This window comes from Chiloscyllium plagiosum, unplaced genomic scaffold (genome assembly GCF_037043375.1).
Source record: "Chiloscyllium plagiosum isolate Xiang-an unplaced genomic scaffold, Cpla_swu_hap1 HiC_scaffold_3, whole genome shotgun sequence".
Taxonomy (NCBI): Eukaryota; Metazoa; Chordata; class Chondrichthyes; order Orectolobiformes; family Hemiscylliidae; genus Chiloscyllium; species Chiloscyllium plagiosum.
Genome location: NW_028270141.1, coordinates 154,396,945 through 154,418,847, shown reverse-complemented (window position 1 = coordinate 154,418,847; position 21,903 = coordinate 154,396,945). Strand labels below are relative to the sequence as shown.

General features: G+C 46.4%; 1 protein-coding gene across 1 annotated transcript in view; it reads left to right on the top strand.

Moving 5' to 3' along the window:
- The window catches only part of LOC122540182 (dynein axonemal heavy chain 8-like), a 1,370,012-nt gene that overhangs the window by 1,121,130 nt on the left and 226,979 nt on the right, over positions 1-21,903 (top strand). The window contains exon 69 of the mRNA XM_087976825.1: positions 8,254-8,421. Coding sequence (XP_087832951.1) covers positions 8,254-8,421 — 168 coding nt within the window. The remainder of the gene's footprint in view (positions 1-8,253; positions 8,422-21,903) is intronic.

Below are 21,903 nucleotides of genomic sequence, written 5' to 3'. Positions count from 1 at the left end.
CAAGAGACTTCGATGTAATTCATCCACCTAGAGTTTGACACAATATGTAAATGTATAATATATAAATGTCACTTCTAATTGGAGGCACCTCTGAGTCCCACAGCTACCGAGATTACACCTCCTCCCACACTGCCCCCTGTAAAAATGTCATCCCATATTCCCAATTTCTTCGCCTTCACTGCATTTGCTCCCAGGAGGACCAGCTCCAATACCGAACAACCCAGATGGCCTCCTTCTTCAAAGACCGTAATTTCCCCTCAGACATGGTTGACGATGCTCTCCACCGCATCTCCTCCACTTCCCGTTCCTCCGCCCTTGAACCCCGCCCCTCCAATCGCCACCAGGACAGAACCCCACTGGTCCTCACCTACCACCCCACCAACCTCCAGATATATCGTATCATCCTTCGTCATTTCCGCCACCTCCAAACAGACCCCACCACCAAGGATATATTTCCCTCCCCACCCCTATCAGCATTCCGGAAAGACCACTCCCTCCGCGACTCCCTCGTCAGATCCACACCCCCCACCAACCCAACCTCCGCTCCCGGCACCTTCCTCTGCAACCTCAAGAAATGCAAAACGTGCGCCCACACCTCCCCCCTTACTTCCCTCCAAGGCCCCAAGGGATCCTTCCATATCCATCAGAAATTCACCTGCACCTCCACACACATCATTTACTGCATCCGCTGCACCCGATGTGGCCTCCTGTACATTGGGGAGACAGGCCGCCCACTTGCGAAACGTTTCAGAGAACACCTCTGGGACACCCGCACCAACCAACCAAACCGCCCCGTGGCTGAGCACTTTAACTCCCACTCCCACTCCGTCAAGGACATGCAGGTCCTTGGCCTCCTCCATCGCCAGACCATGGCAACACGACGCCTGGAGGAAGAGCGCTTCATCTTCCGCCTAGGAACCCTCCAACCACAAGGGATGAATGCAGATTTCTCCAGCTTTCTCATTTCCCCTCCCCCCACCGTTTTTCAGTCCCAACCTTCAGACTCAGCACCGCCTTCTTGACCTGCAATCTTCTTCCCGACCTCTCCGCCCCCACCCCCTCTCCGGTCTGTCACCCTCACCTTAACCTCCTTCCACCTATCGTATTCCCAACGCCCCTCCCCCAAGTCCCTCCTCCCTACCTTTTATCTCAGCCCACTTGGCACACCCTCCTCATTCCTGAAGAAGGGCTTATGCCCGAAACGTCGATTCTCCTGCTCCTTTGATGCTGCCTGACTTGCTGCGCTTTTCCAGCAACACATTTTTAAGCTCTGATCTCCAGCATCTGCAGTCCTCACTTTCTCCTGGCACCTCTGAGTGTCAGATATTGTAGTGTCAAAATTGAACTGTGTTGAATATTCTGGAACTGTAATATGTGATATATTTTTAGAAAATCTGCATATGAATTACAATAGAGTCATAGAGTAATAGAGATGTACAGCATGGAAACAGACCCTTCGATCCGTCCTGTCCACGCCGACCAGATATCCCAACCCAATCTAGTCCCACTTGCCAGCACTCGGTCCATATCCGTCCAAACCCTTCCTATTCATAAACGCATCCATATGCCTCTTAAATGTTACAATTGTACCAGCCTCCACCATGTCCATACATGTACCACCTTTTGCATGAAAAAGTTGCCCCTTAGGTCTCTTTTATATCTTTCCCCTGTCACCCTAAACCTATGCCCTCTAGTGCTGAACTCCCAGATCCCAGAGAAAATACTTTGTCTATTTATCCTATCCATGCCCCTCGTAATTTTGTAAACCTCTATAAGGTCACCCCTCAGCCTCCGACACTCCAGGGAAAACAGTCCTAGCCTGTTCAGCGTCTCCCTATAGCTCAGATCCTCCAACCCTGGCAACATCCTTGTAAATCTTTTCTGAACCCTTTCAAGTTTCACAACATCTTTCCGATAGGAAGGAGACCAGAATTGCACGTAATATTCCAACAGTGGCCTAACCAATGTCCTGTACAGCCGCAACATGACCTCCCAACTTCTGCACTCAATACTCTGACCAATAAAGGAAAGCATACCAAACACCTTCTTCACTATTCTACCGACCTGCGACTCCACTTTCAAGGAGCTATGAACCTGCACTCCAAGGTCTCTTTGTTTAGCAACACTCACTAGGACATTAACATTAAGTGTATAAGTCCTGCTAAGATTTGCTTTCCCAAAATGCAGCACCTTGCATTTATCTGAATTAAACTCCATCTGCCACTTCTTAGCCCATTGGCCCATCTGGTCCAGATCCTGTTGTAATCTGAGGTAACTCTCTTCGCTGTCCACGACACCTCCAATTTTGGTGTCATAAGACCATAAGACATAGGAGTGGAAGTAAGGCCATTCGGCCCATCGAGTCCACTCCGCCATTCAATCATGGCTGGTGCGCATTTCAGCTCCACTTACCAGCGTTCTCCCCGTAGCCCTTAATTCCTCTTGACAACAAGAATCTATCAATCTCGGCCTTGAAGACATTTAGCGTCCCGGCTTCCACTGCACTCCGTGGCAATGAATTCCACAGGCCCACCACTCTCTGGCTGAAGAAATGTCTCCGCATTTCTGTTCTGAAGTGACCCCCTCTAATTCTAAGGCTGTGTCCACGGGTCCTAGTCTCCTCGTTTAACGGAAACAATTTCCTAGCATCTACCTTTTCCAAGCCATGTATTATTTTGTACGTCTCTATTAAGTCTCCCCTTAATCTTCTAAACTCCAACGAATACAATCCCAGTATCCTCAGCCGTTCCTCATATGTTAGACCTGTCATTCCAGGGATCATCCGTGTGAATTTCCGCTGGACACGTTCCAGTGCCAGTATGTCCTTCCTGAGGTGTGGGGACCAAAACTGGACACAGTACTCCAAATGGGGCCTAACCAGAGCTTTATAAAGTCTTAGTAGTACATCTCTGCTTTTATATTCCAACCCTCTTGAGATAAGAGACAACATTGCATTCGCTTTCTTAATCACGGACTCAATCTGCATGTTTACCTTTAGAGAATCCTCGACTAGCACTCCCAGATCCCTTTGTGTTTTGGCTTTATTAATTTTCTCACCATTTAGAAAGTAGTCTATGCTTTTATTCTTTTTGCCAAAGTGCAAGACCTCGCACTTGCTCACGTTAAATTCCATCAGCCATTTCCTGGACCACTCTCCCAACCTGTCTAGATCCTTCTGTAGCCTCCCCACTTCCTCAGTACTACCTGCCTGTCCACCTAACTTCGTATCATCGGCAAACTTCGCTAGAATGCCCCCGGTTCCCTCATCCAAATCATTAATATATAATGCGAACAGCTGTGGCCCCAGCACCGAACCCTGCGGGACACCGCTCGTCACCGGCTGCCATTCTGAAAAAGAACCTTTTATCCCAACTCTCTGCCTTCTGTTAGACAGCCAATCCTCAATCCATCCCAGCAGCTCACCTTGAACACCATGAGCCCTCACCTTGCTCAGCAGCCTCCCGTGTGGCACCTTATCAAAGGCCTTTTGAAAGTCTAGATAGACCACATCCTTTGGGTTTCCCTTGTCTAACCTACTTGTTACCTCTTCAAAAAATTCCAACAGGTTTGTCAGGCATGACCTTCCTTTACTAAATCCATGTTGACTTGTTCTAATCAGACTCTGCTCTTCCAAGAATGCTCTTCATCTGCAAACTTACTAACTATACCTCTTATGTTCACATCCAAATCATTCATGTAAATGACAAAAAGAAGAGGACCCAGCACCGATCCTTGTGGCACTCCACTGGTCACAGGCCTCCAGTCTGAAAAACAACCCTCCACCACCACCCTCTGTCTTCTACCTTTGAGCCAATTCTGTATCCATATGGCTAGTTCTCCCTTTATTCCATGAGATCTAATCTTGCTAATCAGTCTCCCATAGGGAACCTTGTTGAATGCCTTACTGAAGTCCATATAGATCACATCTACTGCTCTACCCTCATCAGTCTTCTTTGTTACTTCTTCAAAAAACTCAATCAAGTTTGTGAGACATGATTTCCTACGCACGAAACCATATTGACTATCCCTAATCAGTCTTTGCCTTTCCAAATACATGTACATCCTGTCCTTCTGGATTCCCTCCTACAACTTGCCCACCATCGAGGTCAGGCTCACTGGTCTATAGTTCCCCGGCTTGTCTTTACCGCCCTTCTTAAACAGTGGCACCATGTTAGCCAACCTCCAGTCTTCCGACACCTCACCTGTGACTATCGATGATACAAATATCTCAGCAAGAGGCCCAGCAATCACTTCTCTGGCTTCCCACAGAGCTCTAGGGTACACCTGATCAGGTCCTGGGGATTTATCCACCTTTAACTGTTTCAAGACATCCAGCACTTCCTCCTCTGTAATCTGGACATTTTGCAAGATGTCACCATCTATTTCCCTACAGTCTATATCTTCCAAACAATATTTGGGAAAAAAAATGTGATGGGTAAAAGAGGCCATTCTCTCAAGGTGAGGAGGGCACAATAGAAGTGAATAGCAGTGGTCCTTTGAGCACAGATAAAAGGCCATAAAATGTCAAGGCCTTTAGCCACCAAGAGCAAAATATTGTAGCAGTAACAGAAAATAGATGAGCTTCTGTCATAGTTTCCATTGGTACCACACACTCTTGGACAGAGTTTGCAGGAGTCCACCTCAAACATTAGTGCCATGAAATCTGAAACCTTGGTGACTATATTCACATCCCCAAACAGAATAGTCACCTCCACTGAGAAAATGTCACAGCAGGCAACAGAAGCATGCTTGACCCACCACGTTCTACAAGCTCAGGCTATCACTTAAGTAGAATGGAGGATAATCTCAACTTAGCTGGCCAATGTCTTATTAAATGCAGTAAAGCATTCTTCAGCTCTTGGCTAGCAGGGAAGTATCAGTGGGACTTGAGAAAGAAGATAACGTGCATGAGGAAATGGGGGAGTTATGCACAATTCTCACTTGTGGCCTCTGCTCAATCAGTCCAAGTTCCATATGATGAACAATTCAGCCTCTACACCTATGGCAGTAGATAGTGTTTGACCAGGTCCTCATGGACCCTCACACCCAGAGAATGCTTTCATAGGCATCCAGGCTGAAACAGCTGGTGCATGAGCAGCATTTCTCTAGCTCTGTTAAAGCCACAGATATACAGAAGTATCAGAAAACAGAAGAAATCAACCTTTTAGACAAAAAGAATTCACTTGGATGCTTAGAACAATGTTACTGTCTTACAAAATATAACTCAGATTTCAAGTCTTCATTTTCCAGTCATCTCCCACATTGACTCATACTTTCCAAGTGATCATTAGAATCCAAGAATTCCTACAATGTAGAAGGAGGCCGTTCAGCCCATCTCGTCTGCATCGAATACACAAAGTCCATGTAGAGAGTCACCCAGGTCCCTGTTGCTGTGAGATAGCAATGCTGAGCACTGTGCCATCATGCTAACCTTAGGAAAGTGTTGAGACCAGAGTGGAAGAAGAGTAAAGAGTAAAAAAGAAGTGGACAGCTTCTTTACTGTAGGATTAATGTATTTTAGTGTGGGTTAGTTCAGCATTAGTGTAACATATTGCTTCTCACATTCAGTTTACTTAAAGTGTATCTCTATGAGATCATTACACATTTCTCTGGCAGCCAGGCCAGTGGCTTAAAACTCCCTAGCCTCATTGGGCTCCTCCTCACCCTGGTCCCCTTTCTGTAAGGATGTAGAACAGTCGTCATCTTCCTGTTCATACGGTTCCAGTCATTTCTGCAGCTCTCCATTGTACATAGTTTGGAAGAGCATTCAGGACATTCTTGTTAGTACATACTAAAGAACATCTCGCATTTTTTCCAGGCACTTGAACTGCATCTTCAGCAACATACTAGCTTGCTCAAGAGCAACTCTTGTGTTCATCCGGGTTTTTGTAACTTTGAAAAGTTGACAGATGAATTGAACAAATATTTTGCATCTGTCTTCACTGAAGTGGATACAGCTTACATCCCAGCAGTAATTATGTTTCAGGAGCTGAAAGGGAAAGAGGAACTTAAAACAATTATATTTACCAGGGAAAAAGTACTGAAAAAGTTATTCAGACTAAAAGCTAACAATTCTGGTCTCCCAGTTATAGGAAGCATGTTATTAAGCTGGAGACATTTCAGAAGACATTTACCAGATGTTGTTGGATATGGAAGGTTGGATAGACTGTGATTTTTTTCACTGGAGCTTGGGAGGTTGAGAGGTGACCTTAGAGAGATTTATAAAATCTCAAGGGTTAATGGTAGGTGTCTTTTCCCTAGGATGGGGGATTTCAAGACTAGGAGGCACATTTTTACAGTGAGTGAGATTTTAAAAATGCATAAGAGACAAGTTTTTTTTAACAAGTGGGTGGTTTGTGTGTAGAATGAGCTTCCCCAGTGCTGGAGAATTGTCCAGTTACAAATAGAGGCCACACACAGCTCTTTTGAAATTGACGAATACTGATTTATTTCTCAAGCCTGGGGAAGAGAAATTGACAGGACTGGTACAGAACTGACACTCTGCACAGTTGAGTCAAGGATTCTCTTCCCTGAGATGCAGATACAGACAGTTTTAATAGTGTTACAGTTGTATTACAGGAGCGCAGTGTTAATCATAAGACAATATGAATTAAATTACATTCAATGAAAAACAATCGGTTGTCCAGTAGTAGCAATCAAGTAATAATTGTAATAGGAAGTTCCGTTCCTCTGCTAGAGCAGGTGCTAATGTCCAGCATCCTGGTTTCAATGGGTCTGCAGGGTGGTGTGCATTCTCGTCAGGTATCTGGGTGCCACGAGGTAGGCTTTGTGGGGCTTCAGTACCTGAGGAGACTGGGGATGCCCTTGGAGCAGGGGCGGTGATGCTATTGTGAGGTTGGAAGTCGATTATCAGATCATCTTAGGGATGTATTCCTTCAGTCTGGAAGCTGTTTAGGTAATGTCTTGCTTTGATGTTTAGTTCCTGAGCTGTTGTGGTTAAGTTGAGGTATTATGGGCATGCTCTGTTTAGCTAAGAAAAGACTTGGCTTCTGTGAACAAGTTTTGGGCAAGGGAGTGTTTTTTTTTCTCCCACACTGAGGAAGTGGTGGGTGTGGGCACAGTTATAATATTTAAAAGACACTTAGATAGGTACATGAATAGGAAAGGTTTGAAGGGATATGGGTCAGAAACAGGCAAGTGGGATTGTGTTTGGCATGGACTGGTTGGACTAGGGTTAGTTTCCATGCTGTATGACTCTATGACTCTATAAGTCCCCAGCCCTCGACAGACTTCATCCTAGGATTTTAAATCTATTGTAATCTATTATTACAATAATAGATGCATTGGTTTTAATTTTCCAATATTCCTCCTGTTGCCAGAATGTTCCATCAGATTGGAAAGTAGCGAATGTTACACCTCTATTTAAGAAAGAGGGTGTTAGAAAGTAGGAAATTACAAGTCTATTAGCTTAACATCTGTCATAGGGAAATGCTCAAATTGTTTATTAAGCAGAAAGTAACAAGGCAATTAGAAAGTCTTAGCACAATCACACAATATTGTGGAGCACAGTGGTTAGCACTGCTGCCTCACAGTGCCAGGGACCAAGGTTCAATTTCAATCTTGGATGACTGTCTGTGTGGTATATGTATGTACTCCCTGTGTCTGTGTGGGTTTCTGCTGGCTGCTCCAGTTACCTTTCACACTCCAAACAGGTGCAGGGTAAGTGGATTAGCTATGCTAAATGCAAGGTTGCAGTGATGGGATGGATCTGGGTGAGATGCTCTTTGGAAGGTCAGTGCAGACTCGATGGGCTGAATGGCCTCTTTCTATACTGTGAGGATTCTATGGGAATAGTTTTTGTGAAAGGGAAATAATGCTTGAGAATTTATTGGAATTTTTGAGGCAGTATAAAGCAATATTAACAAAGCGAAACATATAGACCTTTGTTACTTGGGTTTCCAAGAGCCATTTGTCATGTGCCTTGTTAAACGTTCCAATGTAAAATGAAAGTTCACGATGCAGGGTCAACATAATAACAGATTGACAAATAATCAGACCACAAGATAAGGAAAGTGGAGAACATGGATCCTTTTTAGCTTTGTGCCACAGCTACCAGTACTAGTGTTTGAACTATTTACAATTTACATCAATGATTTGGATACAGGGACTGAATGTATGGGAAATAAATTTGATGATAATACAAAGACAGGTAGTCAATCGTTGAATCATGTAATGCCTGTAATTGTCTGTGTTTATTAAGATCACATTGACAATTTTTGTTTTTTTTTCCAGACAATAAAACCTGCTGACATTTCCACTGTGAGGAAGTTAGCCAAACCACCTCACCTGATTATGAGAATTCTCGACTGTGTGCTCGTTCTCTTCCAAAAAAAAATGGATGCAGTCACCATGGACCCTGAAAGACCCTGTCTCAAACCATCCTGGGGCGAGTCTTTGAAGGTTAAACAATTTATTATAATACTGTGAGGTTTTGGCAGGGGAACCACAAATATTATTATGACTAGGATTGGAGGAGTGCACTGTTTCACTGTAGTCCACTGGTAACAATATATCTTGAAATGATTTATCCAGCTACCAACATGATTATTTATATATTTTATCTATATTGGATTCAGAATAAAAATGTCTATCTACCATGCCCATTTCATAAACATCAAAATATTGATTATCATAAAACAAAATTTAGTCAACAAAGATGTTGAGCTGATAAATGCACTCATATTGAAATATTAAATATTTGCCATTCTTAAACAAAGCACATCCCAGTGAAAATAATGATTTTTCTATGCAAACATTGACTTTAGGAAAATAGCACTTTGCCTACAGAAGGCACTGTGAGAAGCAACCAAAGAAGATTCTGGGAGGCATTGGCTCACTCACCAAGACTGAGAAGGGGATCGCTGACATAGGCTTAGCTGCTCAGAAACCAGGTTTATAGGCTAAGTAGTAACTGGAGAAATACTGAGTATTTCAGACGAATCTAAACTGAGAACCTTCATCATCAGATGATCTTGCTATCATTGCTAGATTGTGATTGCAAGCAGAACTTGGAGAGTCATCGGTTGAGCTGAATGAAATTGGTGGATCTTTATGCTAGCTTCAGCCGAACACAATGACCAGCTAATCAAGGCTATGGACTTTTTTAGCATCCGTACCCCAGGCCAGGGAGTCCACATTACAGTCAGGGTGATCCTGAAGAAGGTGGGTGAAAGATTGCCGTCTGACATCCTGAGGATCAGCAAATCCTTTTATGCCAGTCTGTATAACACAAAGCTCACAGACAGCGCGGCCTCTCAGTCATTCCTGTCATCTGTCACAAATGTCTTAGTCAACAGTATGTGTGAGAGGCTGGACCAGTGTTATCTCTGGATGAGCTGACTCATGGGGGGCACGGTGGCTCAGTGGTTAGCATTGCTGTCTCACAGCGCCAGGGACCTGGGTTCAATTTCAGCCTCGGGCGACTGTGTGTGTGGAGTTTGCACATTCTCCCCGTGTCTGCGTGGGTTTCCTCCTGGTGCTCTGGTTTCTTCCCACAAGCCAAAGATGTGCACATTAGGTGGATTGGTCATGCTAAATTGCCCATAAGTGTCCAGGAAAGTGTAGGCTAGGTGTATTAGTTAGGGCAAATGTAGAGTAGCCGGTGCAGGTGAATTGGTCTGGGTGGGGTACTCTTCGGAGGGTTGGTGTGGATTTGTAGAGCCAATTGGCCTGTTTCCACACTATTAATTCTAAAAGACACTCCAGTCCATGGAAAAGAATGAAACTCCCACAACAGGAGAACACACCAGGCAGGGACCCACCCCTCCAGGATGGGACTGCTACAACAGGAGAGCACCATGTCAGGCTGGGACCTCCCCCCCCCGGGATGGAGCTGCTATAATGGGAGAACACCACACCAGGCTGGGACCCACATCACCAGGATGGGGCTGCTACAACAGGAGAGCACCATGTCAGGCTGGGACCTCCCTCCCCCGGGATGGAGCTGCTATAATGGGAGAATACCACACCAGGCAGGGACCCACCCCTCCAGGATGGGGCTGCTACAATGGGAGAACACTATGCCAAGCCTGGACCCCCCCAGCCTCTGCAATGTGGCTGCTACACCAGGCCAGGACCCTCCCCTTCCCCAGGATGGAGCTGCTACAACAGGAGGACACACCAGGCCGGTACCTGCCCCTCTAGGATGGGGCTGCTACAATGGGAGAACACCAGGGCAGGCTGGGAGCGTCTTGCTGAGCTGGAAACCTCCATTTCTCTGGGCTTGGGCTGGGACAAGACACCTTCCACTGAAGAAGGTTAAAAAAATGTAAGATAATAAATGGAACCATTAAGAAAAAGCAGCGAAAGATAAAAAGGTAAAGAGCTGGAGTCTGGATCAGAGTGGTGCTGGAAAAAGCACAGTAGGTCAGGCAGCATCCAAGGAGCAGCAAAATTGACATTTCAGGCAAAAGCCCTTCATCAGGAATAGAGGCAGGGAGTCCACCCTGCAGTCTCCCTGCCTCTACTCCTGATGAATGGCTTTTGCCCGAAACGTCGATTTTCTTGCTCCTTGGTGCTGCCTGACCTGCTGTGCTTTTCCAGCACCACTCTGATCCAGACTCAGGTTTCAGGCATCTGCAGTCCTCGTTTTTACCCACAAAGAGTTGGAGTAGATGAGTTTTGGGCCCCAAGGAGCCTACAAGCTACACTGCTACAGAATGCTCCCTCACCGGAACTTTCCAAAAAAACACCAAGGGATTGCTGGGCTGTTGGTGAGATCTTTCCTGTATGCCCAGACTCTCTGCGCCACCACACACTGCCCTCAATGTGGCTGCAGGGGGATAGCGATTTGTTAGACATCTTCTTCTGGAATGTGCCTGTGCGAAGGAAGTCGGGAGAGAGAAGCAAGGTTCTTGTCGAAATTCATGCTGAGCAGTTCCATGATGCAGACTATACAGTCTGTTCCCTGGGATGCATACTGAAACAAACATTGACTGTGCCTGGAAGACCATCACCTGATTGAAAGATACTCTTTGGCCTGCCCGAAACTTGTTGGGTTTTCCAGAGTAAGGAAAGTCGAGATTAGATTCCTGATGAAGGGCTTTTGCCCGAGTCGTCGATTTTCCTGCTCCTTGGATGCTGCCGGACCTGCTGTGCTTTTCCAGCACCACTCTAATCTAGAGTCTGGTTTCCAGCATCTGCAGTCCTCACTTTGCCTTTCCAGAGTAAGGAGTTGACCCTGACTGAGTGTTGCAGACTGGCACATTCCATGGTCCAGGACTACGTGCTGAGGGACATCCTAAAGCTTGGGGCAGCTGCCACCAAGGTGCAGTGGAGAAAGATTCACTGAGATCATTCTGCTGAAGTCAAATGGGGGTCCATTCAGTTATTGGTCCCTTCCGGTGCCTCAAATATATGTTAATATAATCTTGTACAAGTAAGAAATGTCTTGGGTTTGTTTGCTGGATAGAGTCAAACTCCAATGTTTGTTTGTTTCTTCATATGCTACTGAACAGAATCGAACTGCTTTAGTAACTATGTATAGAAAGAGAGATTTTTATGAATAACATATATTTTTGAAATCATAAAAAAAATCATTTTGAGCAAAACTCTAGGATGGTGTTTTGGGTCCTTGGTGCCAGGGGCACGGATGTCTCTGAGATGATACAGGATTTTCTGAAGATTATGAGGGGAGGGGATGAGCATCCAGAGGTAGTGGTCTATATTGGTAGGCAGATAGAGAAATGAGGTCCACCACAGGGAGTTCAGGGAGCTAGGTAGGAGGTTGAAAGACAAGAACTGTAGGATTGATATCTCGGGATTACTTCCTGTACTACATGCCAGTGAGGCTAGGAATCGGGTGATAATACAGTTAAATATATGGTGAAAGAGCTGGAGCAAGAGGGAGGTTGTCAGATATGTGGATCATTGGAATGTCTTCTGGGACAGATGGCACCTGTACAAGAAATATAGGTTGCACCTAAATTGGTGGCTCACCAATCCTGGCAGGGAAGTTTGCTATTGCCACCCGGGAGAGTTTAAATTTGTGTGGCAGGGAGCACGGGAATCAGAGCAATAGGTCAGCAAGTAAAATGACTGAGGAGGAGTCTGAGACTCAGGGCACTAAAGCTACGAGGAAGAGGGGGAGGCTACTGAACACAGTAGGGACTGGCAGTCTAAAACATATTTGTTTTAATGCAAAGAGCATGAAAGCTAAGGCAGATGAACTTAGATTGGATTAATACATAAAACTATGATTTTGTAACCCTTACAGAGACATGGTTGAGACAGGAACAAGATTAGCAACTTAATGTTCTGGGATTTTGAAGTTTCAGGCAAAGTAGAGTGGGATGTAAAAGAGGAGGGAAGCTGTGCAAATTATGAGGGAGAATATCATAATTGTTCTGAGTGAGGACATCTTGGAGGGTTCATCAGTAAGGCCATTTGGGTAGAGCCCAGGAATAGGAAAGGTGCAATCATTTTGATGGGATTGTACAGCAGCCTCACAAAAGCCAGCAGTGACAGGGAGCATATATACAATCATTGAGATGTACAGCATTGAAACAGACCCTTCGGTCCATCCCGTCCATGCCGATCAGATATCCCAACACAATCTAGTCCAACCTGACAGCACCCGGCCCATATCCCTCCAAACCATTCCTATTCATATACCCACCCAAATGCCTCTTAAGTGTTGCAATTGTACCAGCCTCCACCACATCCTCTGGCAGCTCATTCCATATATGTACCACCCTGTGTGTGAAAAGGTTGCCCCATTGATCTTTCCCCCTCACCCTAAACCTATGCCCTCTAGTTCTGGACTCCCCAATCCCAGGGAAAAGACTTTGTCTACTTATCCTATCCATGCTCCTCATAATTTTGTAAACCTCTATAAGGTTACCCCTCAGCCTCCGACGCTCCAGGGTAAACAGCCCCAGCCTGTGCAGCCTCTCCCTGTAACTCAGATCCTCCAACCCTGGCACCAATCTTGTAAATCTTTTCTGAACCCTTTCAAGTTTCACCACATCTTTCTGATAGGAAGGAGACCAGAATTGCACGCAATATTCCAACAGTGGCCTAACCAATGTCCTGTACAGCCGCAACATGACCTCCCAACTCCTGTACTCAATACTGTGACCAATAAAGGAAAGCATACCAAACGCCTTCTTCACTATCCTATCTACCTGCGACTCCACTTTCAAGGAGCTATGAATCTGCACTCCAAGGTCTCTTTGTTCAGCAACACTCCCTAGGACATTACCATTAAGTATATAAGTCATGCTAAGATTTGCTTTCCCAAAATGCAGCACCTTGCATTTATCTGAATTAAACTCCATCTGCCACTCCTCAGCCCATTGGCCCATCTGGTCCAGATCCTATTATAATCTGAGGTAACTCTCTTCGCTGTCCACTACACCTCCAATTTTGGTGTCATCTGCAGACTTACTAACTGTACCTCTTATGCTCACATCCAAATCATTTATGTAAATGACAAAAAGTAAAGGACCCAGCACTGATCCTTGTGGCACTCCACTGGTCACAGGCCTCCAGTCTGAAAAACAACCCTCCACCACCACCCTCTGTCTTCTACCTTTGAGCCAGTTCTGTATCCAGATGGCTAGTTCTCCCTGTATTCCATGAGATCTAACCTTGCTAATCAGTTTCCCATGGGGAACCTTGTCGAACGCCTTACTAAAGTCCACATAGATCACATCTACTGCTCTGCCCTCATCAATCCTCTTTGTTACTTCTTCAAAAAACTCAATCAAGTTTGTGAGACATGATTTCCCACACACAAAGTCATGTTGACTATCCCTAATCAGTCCTTGCCTTTCCAAATACATGTACATCCTGTCCCTCAGGATTCCCTCCAACAACTTGCCCATCACCAAGGTCAGGCTCACCATTCTATTGTTCCTTAGCTTGTCTTTACCGCCCTTCTTAAACAGTGGTACCACTTTAGCCAACCTCCAGTCTTCCAGCACCTCACCTGTGACTATCGATGATACAAATATCTCAGTAAGAGGCTCAGCAATCACTTCCCTAGCTTCCCACAAAGTTCTCGGGTACACCTGATCAGGTCCTGGGGATTTATCCACTTTTACCCGTTTCAAGACATCCAGCATTTCCTCCTCTGTAATCTGGACATTTTGCAAGATGTCACCATCTATTTCACTACAGTCTATATCTTCCATATCCTTTTCCACAGTAAATACTGATGCAAAATACTCGTTTAGTATCTCCCCCATTTTCTGCGGTTCCACACAAAGGCCGCCTTGCTGCTCTTTGAGGAGCCCTATTCCCTCCCTAGTTACCCTTTTGTCCTTAATGTATTTGTAAAATCCCTTTGGATTCTCCTTAATTCTATTTGCCAAAGCTAACTCAAGTCCCTTTTTTGCCCTCCTGATTTCCCTCTTAGGTATACTCCAACTTCCTTTATACTCTTCTAAGGATTCACTCGATCTATCCTGTCTATACCTGACATATGCTTCCTTCTTTTTCTTAACCAAACCCTCAATTTCTTTAGTCATCCAGCATTCCCTATACCTACCAGCCTTTCCTTTCACCCTGACAGGAATATACTTTTTCTGGATTCTCATAATCTCATTTCTGAAGGCTTCCCATTTTCCAGCAGTCCCTTTACCTGCAAATATCTGCCTCCAATCAGCGTTTGAACGTTCTTGCCCAGTACCGTCAAAATTGTCCTTTCTCCAATTTAGAACTTCAACTTTTAGATCTGGTCTATCCTTTTCCATCACTATTTTAAAACAAATAGAATTATGGTCGCTGGCCCCAAACTGCTCCCCCACTGATACCTCAGTCACCTGCCCTGCCTTATTTCCCAAGAGTGGGTCAAGTTTTGCACCTTCTCTAGTATGTATATCCATATACTGAATCAGAAAAGTGTCTCATATGCACTTAACAAATTCCTCTCCATCTAAACCTTTAACACTATGGCAGTACCAGTCTATGTTTGGAACGTTAAAATCCCCTACCATAACCACCCTATTATTCTTACTGATTGCTGAGATCTCCTTCCAAGTTTGTTTCTCAATTTCCCTCTGACTATTAGGGGGTCTACAATACAATCCCAATAAAGTGATTATCCCTTTCGTATTTCTCAGTTCCACCCAAATAACCTCCCTGGATGTATTTCCAGGAATATCCTCCCTCAGCACAACTGTAATGCTATCCCTTATCAAAAATGCTACTCCCCCTCCTCCCTTGCCTCCCTTTCTATCCTTCCTGTAGCATTTGTATCCTGGAACATTAAGCTGCCAGTCCTGCCCATCCCTGAGCCATGTTTCTATAATTGCTATGTTATCCCAGTCCCATGTTCTTAACCATGCCCTGAGTTCATCTGCCTTCCCTGTTAGGCCCCTTGCATTGAAATAAATGCAGTTTAATTTATTAGGTGCAATCTGTCCTTCTTGTACAGGTCACTTCTCGCCCAGAAGAGATTCCAATGATCCAAAAATGTGAATCCTTCTCCCATACACCAGCTCCTCAGCCATGCATTCATCTGCTCTATCCTTCTGCTCCTTCCCTCACTAGTTCGTAGCACTTGGAGTAATCCAGATATTATTACCCTTGAGAGCCTCCTTTTTAAATTTCTGCCTAACTCTCTGTAATCTCCCTTCAGAATCTCAACCTCTTCCCTTCCTATATCTTGGTTCCAATGCAGACAATGACCTCTTGCTGGCCTCTCTCCCCCTTGAGAACATTCTGCACCCTCTCTGAGACATCCTTGATCCTGGCACCAGGGAAGCAACACGCCATTCTGCTTTTTCGCTGCTGGCCACAAAAATGTTTGTCTGTACCTTGAACTACAGAATCCCCTAACACAATTGATCTCTTGGAAGCCAACGAATCCCTTATTGCATTAGAGCCAGTCTCAATACCAGAAACTTGGCTGTTCGTGCTACGTTCCCCTGAGAATCCATCACCCCCTACATTTTCCAAAACAGCATACCTATTTGAAATGGGTATATCCACAAAAGACTGCTGCCCTCGGTGCCGACCTCTCTTACCTTTCCTGGAGTTAACCCATCTATGTGACTGTATATGAGACTTTCCCCCCTTCCTATAACTGCCACCCATCACTTACTGTTGCTGTTGCAAATTAGACAGATTATGGAAAAATGTAAAAACATCAGGATTGTTAAGATGGTTGATTTTCACTTTCCCTTTATTAACTGGGACTCAGTTAGTGTCAGGGGCCTGGATAAGGATAAATTTGTTAAGTGTGTCTAGGATGGTTTTTTGAAACAATATGGAAATAGTCCAAGTCGGGAAGGGACTCCCTGATTTCAGGATGTGGTTGAAGAGCTTCGGGGGGAGGGACCATATGAAACCTGGTATTAAGGATTGAGCCTGGCCAGATGTTTGAAGGTTCAATGGGGAGCATTGCGGGAACAGTGACCATACTTCTCTAAGTTTTAAGTTACTTACGGATAAGGACAAGAGTTGTCTTAGAGTGCAAGTATTCAGTTGGGGGAAGGCTAACTACCACAATATTAGCAGGCATTGGGGAATGTAGAAAGGGGGTAGCTCTTTGGGAGTAAATCCAAATCTGGCATATGGGAATCTTTTAAAGGCCAGTTAGGTAGAGTTCAGGTGAGCTGGCATGTTCCTGTGAAAATGAAGGACAAGGATGGCAAGACTTATGGAATCTTGGATTTAGATTTGATTAGATTAGATTACTTACAGTGTGGAAACAGGCCCTTCGGCCCAACAAGTCCACACCGACCCGCCGAAGCACAACCCACCCAGACCCATTCCCCTACATTTAGCTCTTCAACTAACACCACGGGCAATTTCGCATGGCCAATTCACCTAACCTGCACATTTTTGGATTGTGGGAGGAAACCCACACAGACACGGGGAGAATGTGCAAACTCCACACAGAGAGTCACCTGAGGCGGGAATTGAACCTGGGTCTCTGGCGCTGTGAGGCAGCAGTGCTAACACTGAGCCAGACAAGAGAAATTGAGAGAAAGGAAAAGGAGGCATTCATAAAGTTTTGGAAACTGAAGACAGACAGAGCCCAAGAACTCAAACAAGGAATTAGGAAATCTAAAAGGAGCCATGAAACATCTTTGGCAAACAGGATCAAGGACAATCTCAAAGCGCTTAAGGTAGCTAGGAAAAGGGTAGGCCCACTCAAGGACAAAGGTGGGAATTTATGGGTGGTGTCAAAGGAAGTGGGTGAGATCCTGAATGAATATTTGCAATGATATTCACAAAGGTGAATGACATGGTAGGTGGTGAGTCTCGGGAAAAACAAGCTAATATTCAAGGGCATGTCAATATAAAAGGAAGGAGGTGTTAGGTATTTTGAAAAACATTAAGGTTGTCAAGTCCCAGGACCTGATGGGATCTATCCTAGAGTGCTGAGGGAGGCAGGTGAGGAAATTGTTGGGGCTTTGTATGGTGTATTTGTATCCTCTTTCGTCACAGGAGAGGTCCTGGAGGACTGGAGAATAGCCAAAGCTGTTCCTTCATTTAAGAAGGCCAGCAGGGATAATCCAGGAAATTACCGGCCAGTGAGCCTAACATATGTGGTAGGAAAATTATTGCAGAAGAATTTTAGGAACAGGATTTAGTCACATTTGGAACAAATATGGACATATTTGCAGTAGGTAGCATGGCTTTGTTCAGGGAAGATTGTGTCTCATAAACTTGATTGAGTGTTTTGAGGCAGTGACAAAGATGATTGATGAGGGCAGATTGATTGGTGTTGTCTATTTGGACTTTAGCAAAATCTTTGACAAGATCCCTTATGGTAGAGTGATACAAAAGATGAAGTCATACAGGATCCACAATGAGCTGGTAAGTTGGATACAGAACTGACTTAGTCGTAGCTGACAGAGAGTTGCATGGAAGGGTGTTTTTGTGACTGGAAATCTGTGACCAGTGGTGTTCCTCAGGGATCTGTGCTGGGATACCTGCTATTTGTAATATATGTCAATGATTTGGAGGAGAATGTAGGGGGCTTGATTTGTAAATTAACGACAATACAAAAATCGAGGAGTTGCAGACAGTGAAGAGGATTGCCAGAGGATACAGCAGGATGTAGACTTGGGCACAGAAATGGCAGATGCAGGTAAATCCAGACAAGTGTGAGGTGGTGCATATGGGGAGATATAATGCAGAAGGGAAGTGTACAGTAACTGGCAGAATTCTTAGTAGCATCAACATGTAGAAAGATCTAGGTGTGCTGGTCCACAGTTCCCTGGAAGTGGCAACATAAGCGGATATAGTGGTGAAGAAGGAATATGGCACAATTGATTGGGACGTGTAGTATAAAAATTGGCAAATCATGTTGCAACTGTATAGAACTTTATTTCGGCCACATTTAGAATATTGTGTATAGTTCTGGTCATCGCACATGCAGAAGGATGTGGAAGCTTTGAAGAAGGTACAGACACAGGCTGTTGCCTAAGCAGGGAATTAGCTATGAGGAAAGATTGAAAAAACATGGTTTGTTTCACTTGAACATTGCAGGATGAGGGGTAATCTGATAGAAGTTTGCATGGATGGAATACATTGCCACAAACATTTTTTGAAAAATGTGGTGCTGGAAAAACACAACAGGCCAGATAGCATCCGAGGAGCAGGAGAATCGACGTTTCGGGCATAAGCCCTTCTTCAGGAATGCGGCTGGTGTGCCAAGTGGGCTGAGATAAAAGGTAGGGGGGAGGGAATTTGGGGGAGGGGTGCTGGGAATACGATAGGTGGAAGGAGGTGAGGGTGAGGGTGATAGGCCAGAGAGGGGGTGGGGGCGGAGAGGTCGGGAAGAAGATTGCAGATCAAGAGGGCAGTGCTGAATCCGGGGGTTGGGACTGAGATAAGGTGGGGGGAGGGGAACTGAGGAAGCTGGAGAAGTCTACATTCATCCCATGTGGTTGGAGGATTTCTAGGCGGAAGATAAGGCGCTCTTCCTCCAGGGGTTGTGTGATCAGGGTCTGGTGATGGAGGAGGCCAAGGACCTGCATGTCCTTGGCGGAATGGGAGGGGGAGTTAAAGTGCTCGGCCACGAGGCGGTTGGGTTGGTTGGTGCGGATGTACCAGAGGTGTTCCCTGAAACATTCCGCAAGTAGGCGGCCTGTCTCCCCAATGTAGAGGAGACCACATCGGGTGCAGCGGATACAGTAACTGATGTGTGTGGAGGTGCAGGTGAATTTGCGACGGATATGGGAGGATCCATTGGGGCCTTGGAGAGAGGTGAGGGGGGAGGTGTGGGCGCAGGTTTTGCACTTCTTGCGGTTGCAGGGGAAGGTGCCGGGAGTGGAGGTTGGGTTGGTGGGAGGTTGTCCTGACGAGGGAGTCGCGAGGGAGTGGTCTCTCCGGAACGCTGATAGGGGTGGGGAGGGAAATATATCCGTGGTGGTGGGGTCTGTTTGAAAGTGGCGGAACTGACGGAGGATGATACGATGTATCCGGAGGTTGGTGGGGTGGAATGTGAGGATCAGTGGGGTTCTGTCCTGGCGGCGATTGGAGGGGCGGGGTTCAAGGGCGGAGGTGCAGGAAGTGGAGGAGATGCGGTGGATAGCATCGTCGACCACGTCGGAGGGGAAATTGCGGTCTTTGAAGAAGGAGGCCATCTGGGTTGTTCGGTATTGGAATTGGTCCTCCTGTGAGCAGATGCGGCGAAGACGAAGGAATTGGGAATATGGGATGGCGTTTTTACAGGGGGCAGGGTGGGAGGAGGTGTAATCTAGGTAGCTGTGGGAGTCAGTCGGTTTGTAGTAAATGTCTGTGTTGAGTCCGAGATAGAAATGGAGAGGTCTAGGAAGGGGAGGGAGGAGTCTGAGATGGTCCAGGTAAATTTGAGGTCGGGGTGGAAGGTGTTAGTAAAGTGGATGAACTATTCAACCTCCTCGTGGGAGCACGAGGTAGCACCAATACAATCATCGATGTAGCGGAGGAAAAGGTGGGGGGTGGTGCCAGTGTAGCTGCGGAAGATGGACTGTTCCACATATCTGAAGGAGAGGCAGGGATAGCTGGGGCCCATGCGGGTGCCCATGGCTACTCCTTTGGTTTGGAGGAAGTGGGAGGATTGGAAGGAGAAGTTGTTAAGAGTGAGGACCAGTTCAGTCAGTCGAAGGAGGGTGTCAGTGGAAGGGTACTGGTTGGGTCGGTGGGAGAGGAAGAAGTGGAGGACTTTGAGGCCTTCGTGATGGGGGATGGGGGTGTATAGGGACTGGATTTCCATCATGAAGATAAGGCGTTGGGGGCCGGGGAAGCGAAAATCATGGAGGAAGAGGAGGGCGTGGGTGGTGTCCCGAATGTAGGTGGGAGTTCTTGGACTAAGGGGGACAGGACCGTGTTGAGGTATGCAGAGATGAGTTCGGTGGGACAGGAGCAGGCTGAGACGATGGGTCGGCTGGGGCAGTAGGTTTGTGGATTTTAGGCAGGAGGTAGAAACGGGCGGTGCGGGGTTGTGGGACTATGCGGTTGGAGGCAGTGGATGGGAGATCCCCTGAGGTGATGAGGTTATGGATGGTCTGGGAGATGATGGTTTGGTGGTGGGGGGTGGGGTCATGGTCAAGGGGGCAGTAGGAGGAGTTGTCTGCGAGTTGGTGTCGAGCTTCAGCGGTGTAAAGATCGGTGCGCCAAACTACCACCGCGCCTACCTTGTCTGCTGGTTTTATGGTGAGGTTGGGGTTGGAGCGGAGACAGTGGAGGGCTGCGCATTGTGAGGGTGAGAGGTTGGAGTGGGTGAGAGCGGTTGACAGGTTGAGGCGGTCAATGTCGCGGCGGCAGTTGGATATGAAGAGATCGAGGGCGAGTAAGAGGGCAGCACGGGGTGTCCAGGTGGTTGGGGTGTGTTGGAGGCGGGAGAAAGGGTCGTCAGAGGATGGGCGAGAGTCCTGTTTGAAGAAGTAGGCGCGGAGGTGAAGGCGGCGGAAGAAATGCTCGACGTCTCGCCGCGTGTCGAACTCATTGATCCGGGACCATAGGGGAATGAAGGTGAGGCCTCTGCTGAGGACTGATCGTTCATCCTCAGAGAGTGGGAGGTCTGGAGGGATGGTGAAAATACGGCAGGGCTGGGAGCTAGGACCTAGGACCTAGGACCTGATGTGGGGCTGGAGCTGGGAGTGGGGGCGGAGTTGGTCGTGGGGGCAGAGATCAACGTGGGGGCAGAGATTAACATGGTGGCAGAGATTAACGTGGTGGCAGGGATAACGTGGGGGCAGAGAGTAACATGGGGGCGGAGATTAACGTGGTGGCAGGGATAACGTGGGGGCGGAGAATAACGTGGGGGCGGAGAGTAACGTGGTGGCGGGGATAACGTGGGGGCGGAGATTAATGTGGGGCGGAGATTAACGTGGGGGCAGAGAGTAACGTGGAGGTGGGGAGTAACGTGGGGGCAGAGAGTAACGTGGGGGTGGAGAATAACGTGGGGCGGAGAGGAACGTGGTGGCGGGAATAACGTGGGGGCGGAGATTAATGTGGGGGCAGAGAGTAACGTGGGGGTGAGAGTAACGTGGGGGGCGGAGATTAATGTGGGGGCAGAGATCGACGTGGGAGTGGCGTAGCGTGCGGTGTGGTCCTTTTTTTCCTAGGGTAGAAATATCAATTATTAGGGGACATTAGTTTCAGGTAAAAATGGGAAAGTTTAAAGGACAGGCAAGTTTTTAACACAGAGAATGGATAATGCCTGGAATGCGCTGCCGGGAACGTGGTGGAGATGAATAAAATAGCAACATTCAAGAAGCATCTTACAAATCCATGAATAGGCAGGGAATAGAGAGTTACAGACTGCATGGAGGCAAAAAGTTTTTAGTTTAGATCAGCAGCATGTGTTGGTGCAGGTTTGGTAGGCCAAAGGGCCTGTTCTTGTGCTGGAGAGTTTTTTTGTTCTTTGTTCTAATAGTGGTTAGTTCTCAAAAGGAGAATGTATAGAATGCTCAGGATGGTTTTCAGTCAACTTCC